At 42.6% G+C, this 4915-nt stretch overlaps 1 protein-coding gene across 1 annotated transcript in view; it reads left to right on the plus strand.

Annotated features, from left to right (window-relative positions):
- Positions 1–1889: 1889 nt before the first annotated feature.
- The window catches only part of nol4l (nucleolar protein 4-like), a 123264-nt gene continuing 120238 nt past the window's right edge, over positions 1890–4915 (plus strand). The window contains exon 1 of the mRNA XM_015393587.1: positions 1890–2507. Within this exon, the coding sequence (XP_015249073.1) occupies positions 2097–2507 (411 nt within the window). The 5' untranslated portion in view covers positions 1890–2096. The remainder of the gene's footprint in view (positions 2508–4915) is intronic.

The following is a 4915-nucleotide window of genomic DNA, read 5'->3' on the forward strand; positions in this document are numbered from 1 at the left end:
TTCTGCACTTGATACTCGATACTTTTAAAAACGAGTATTGTATCCGGATACAACATTTCAGTATCGATACTTTTTTGAGTATCGATACTTTTGACAACCCTAACAAGTACTAATATCTACATAAATTGATTATTTAATACGTTTTTATTAAAGTAGTTATTTATCTATGATTTCACTGAAAACTCCTATATGCAGAAACACATCATTTTCTCTTTACCCCATAAAACACTAAATCTATTTCTGCTTTCTATGCTGTACTTATCTTTAATGTTAGTATATTAATGTGCATAATTAACCACAGTTTTCAGCTGTCCAGATGTGAGGCGACTCAGCCTAATGAACCTGGAGAATCCTCTCTCCCTCTCTCTCTGTGTAGATTAGTTCTTTTCTGAACAACATGGAACTTGCATTCGGTTAGGGGACGTGAGGAGGTGCCATTCACACCAGATCCGGTTGTAAAAGATCACAACATTACCTCTAACTCAATAAATTTCATGAAAAAAAGCACCAAATGATTCCCCTGTTCTAATCTAACCTGTGCTGACCACAGGCGGAGCAGAGATCAACCTGTTGAATGCTTTCTACTGAGAGATATACAAACAAATCTGCATGCACAGTGACGGTTCTAAACCAAATCTTCCAGGGGCCAGGAGGGGGCCAGCGTGTTTTCATGGGGGCCCAGAAAAGCCTGAAATATAAAACACGGCAAGGAATTCAAGTATATTAACATAGCTGCATAAGCTGAAGTTAGGTATAATTAAAATTACTCTCTTATTAGGACAATATACATTCATAATTTAGGAATTCTACATATTTTTGACTTAATTTAAGTTAAAATTACTGTTTTCTCTCAAATCTGAATTAGAACTCATGAAAAACTGATAAATTCAGCCGTAACAATTAGAGCAATTTGTTTTGAAAAAAACATTTTGCAGATAAAAACTGGGATCTATCTCAATACCACTGAAGCTATCACCTTATTGTTTTTAGATAATTAGTAAAAAAGAATTTGTAAAGAAAAAAAATGAACCAGATCCAAAGGACCTATCAGTAACCATGTGTATTCCAGCGCATATCACCATTAGAACTTCTTTGAGTATTATGTCTTCATTACAGGGGCCATAATAGGGGCCAGGAAGTCTACGGAGGCACTGGCCCCTGTTGGCCCCTGTCTAGAACCGCACATGTGCATGCATGTCGGTTGGTATTTATTTCTTTATTTTATTTCCAGTGGACAGCTACTTCCTGCTTTAAAGGGCTGGCTGCAGCGTGCGCATCCCAGGACGGTCCGGGTTGGAAACGTTGGACCTCATAGATGTTTGGATGGATCTCATTCAGGACAACGTTTCCTGTTCATAGTCTTTTCCTACAACCAGCCTCGCTGCGCCTAACAGTTTATCAGAGGAAGAGCCAATAACGCAGCGCAGCAGCGGGAGTCTAACAGGTGTCTGCCATCAGCTGGAGGAGGACGGGGAAACTGGACCGAATATTCTGATGGGTTTTTCTTCTCTAGTAAGAGAGGAAAAGGGGTGATAACCGAAACGCGCGTCTTCCTCATTTCATTTCTCCCTCAAAAGGAGGAAGAGGCTCCTGGTTGTGGACGAAGGGGGAGGCGCTGAGTGACATACCCCACGGGACAGGCCGAGCGACCCGCGCGGCTAACAGGTGTGTCTGAGGGGCACGCGCGGCTCAACCGCCCCGGTTTGTCCCGGTTCCGCTTTCTTCCTGCTCCATTTGGAGGGTCCGAACCGGACCGAGACTTCTGGGCCAAGGAGTTCAGCTGAGGGAACCCGAAGAGAGATTTTTGGCTTCTCTGCTTTATTCGCAGCTGGTGCGTAAATAGCAGAGAGGAGGAGGAGGAGGAGGAGGAGGAGGAGGAAGGAGGAGGCGGTTGGGTCCAAATTATGGCTCATTTTTCTTTGTAAATTGAATCAATTTCTGACGATGATTGTCGGGACAATTTCACGGCTTAGACCTTTTTTTATTCTATAGTTCTGAGCCTTTTCTACTGATTCCCACTGCGTTTAAGTCAGATTCCAACCAATTTCTAAGACATTTCCCAACACGGTAAAGTGGGTCAGTTCTCATTTTTCATTATGACAACGAGAAAAGCCGCCGGGGCTGCTGGAGACGTGGTTCCCATCTCCACCACCAACAGCAAGCTGCAGAGCCAGAGCCCGACCCAGCAGAGCATCCAGAGTCCCGCCGGGGTTCCGGCTGAGCTGGCGGAGATGGTGGGAGAATTCCGGGACTGGTGCCTGAAAACCTACGGAGACTCTGGAAAGACCAAGACCGTGACCCGGCGCAAGTACAACAAAATCCTGCAGACGTTGCTGCAGGACGGCGAGGAGGACGGCGGAGGAGCGCTCCTCCAGGAGAGGGAGGCGGGCGGCCACCACATCAACGCCAAATTTAAATTCTGGGTGAGGTCGAAGGGCTTCCAGGTGGGCCGGAGCGGAGCGTCATCGGATGGACCGCCGGTGCTGTACGTCCCCATCAAGGCGACGGTTGGTGCTCCTTCCCCTTTCTGTCTCTTTGTGTTTAGGAGCGTTTGTCCCATTTTGGACCGATATTTGTTTCATTTTTAGACGATGGGAACGAAGCTAAGATAAAGTGGGGGCTAAATCTTAGCGACTCGTTGCCATGGATACGACAAACACCTGTCCCATTAGGGCTGATTCCACCTGTCAGTGTCCCGGTTCAGCGACTCAGGCTGGGCTGCTCACACCTGTGGAGCCGATCCAATCAAACCCAGATTTTTTTTTAGAGCTAAAAAATGCATAAATTTCTTCTTTAAATGAAATAAACGTCAATTAATAGCACAGGCAGGCTTTGCAGAAATGAAACCAGATGTTATCAGGGAAAGATGTTCACAAACGGTCACATTTTAACCACAGAATAAAAGATTTTCCTCCAGACTTCAGCAGACCAAAGGATGCAGCAGATCTTCATTTTTGGTACCTTTGTTCATTAAATCTCTGCCAAACTGTTGAGGTTATTCTTTAAAAAAAAAAAAACTCATTCACAGAAATGTTTTTTTTTTTTTTTACATTTCAAAATTAATTTTCTGTTTGAGTTGTTTTTAATCTGTCATGTTGTTGTTCAGTGGGCTGCTGTTATTGAGAGATGGTTTGACTTCATGCAGGGTAATCTTAAATTATATGTTGATTAGTTATATCTTTAAGCAGCAGACCCACTGCTCCATCTAGCAGGAGGAGCTTTGTTCAACATTAAGGTGTTCCTGGATTGTTAAACAAAGCTGCTCTTTGTCCAACAATCTGAGTTTTTAGATCTGAATTAGAGGGAAGTCCATAAATGGTCTCAGAATGCTGGTGTGACACGCAGAACCGTCCTTTTCCCAGCAGTTTAGAACAGTTTATAGGCTTTAGTTGGGGTTTAGCAACTCTACCTCAGGGTTCTACCATCTCATTGTGGTTATTCTTCCACAATTGACTCATTTTTAGCATCAGACCTGAATCTGAACATTTCATCCTCACTGGTAGCAAGCTAGTCTCTTAGTAAGACCAGGGATTCTTCAGGGATTCTGTTATTTGTCCATTTTTTTTCACTTCATTGTCTTTTCTCTGTGACACGAGTTTTAAAACCTACTGATCAAACAGCTCTTGAAATGTCAGAAGACAATGCTCTTTCAGGACGCTTTTAAACGCCAATTTATCAATGTAAATCTCTCAGACAGAAATCCACTTACAGCGTGGTTGCTTTTACATCTTTGTTCTCCAGATGTCCCAAACAATCTGAAGGAGGTTTCATCAAACAGAATAGCTGCACCATTTAACTGCAGTTTCAAATTTTTACTTTTGTAGAATTTCAGGCAATTTTTTTTTACACAAAAGCTGCTTCTGAGCCGCCCTTGCTGTCCCAAAATTATAGTCTCACACATACATGTTGCTAAGCAACACATACATGTTGCTTAGCAACATGTATGTGTCTTCAATGGTGGCTACAGGCTTCTGTCTCTCTATGTGAGATAGTCCTGAAGCTTGAAAGTTTACAAAGTTTCCATAGAAAACAGGCTGCTTATACTCCTATGGTGCAGATTTTTATATGTCAAAATGATAAATAAATAAATGAGGAGGAAAAGTTCTGATGTGATTTCAATTAAATATTTTGCTAATTCAAAACTGTGATGTATTTAATTCAACACTGCGTACCATTTCACCCAATTAGTAGCTTTATTTGAATATGAAAGGATTTTTCAGGTTGATGCTCCTTGCAGGTTTTTTTTCTCAAAAAAACTGGCTGGTGTAAATTTGAGAGTCAGATCGATCACTGAATGAGAACCACAGCTCTGCTTTACAGCAGTTTGAGCTCCCCTTAAAGATAAGAGCTAATAACCTAAAAGTTGTTAGACCACAACGCAGGGATAAAAATGATGAGATCAGACACATTTCTGGTTGTCTGTTAAACGAAATATAGAGGGAAGAATCTGGCCTTGTCCTTACGAGTAACACAAAGACAGAGATGGGGGATCTGGAGTTAACAAGTCATCTCTATATCATATATTTATTCTACCCAGCCACTGAACCAGGTGAGTCCAATCTGCACAGGTTAATTCACACTGCAGATTGGACTCACCTGGTTTAGTAGCTGGGTAGAACAAATACATGTTATAGAGATGACTTGATGGCACCACATCCCCCATCTCTTCACCACGACTTCTCATTCTACTGGTCCAAGGTGATCTACTATCGGATTCAAAAACACAAACAGAGACTCTTTAGTTTTGGAACAGTGCAGTGTTGTAGCCTGACCAGCCTGACTGATTTACACCATTTACATGGCATATGGAAAGGAGCGGGTAGGGCAGAGATGGGGGATCTGGAGTCAACAAGTCATGTCTTTGTCATGCATTTGTTCTACCCAGCCACTGAACCAGGTGAGTCCAATCTGCACA

This window comes from Cyprinodon variegatus, unplaced genomic scaffold (assembly GCF_000732505.1).
Source record: "Cyprinodon variegatus isolate N-32 unplaced genomic scaffold, C_variegatus-1.0 Scaffold649, whole genome shotgun sequence".
Taxonomy (NCBI): Eukaryota; Metazoa; Chordata; class Actinopteri; order Cyprinodontiformes; family Cyprinodontidae; genus Cyprinodon; species Cyprinodon variegatus.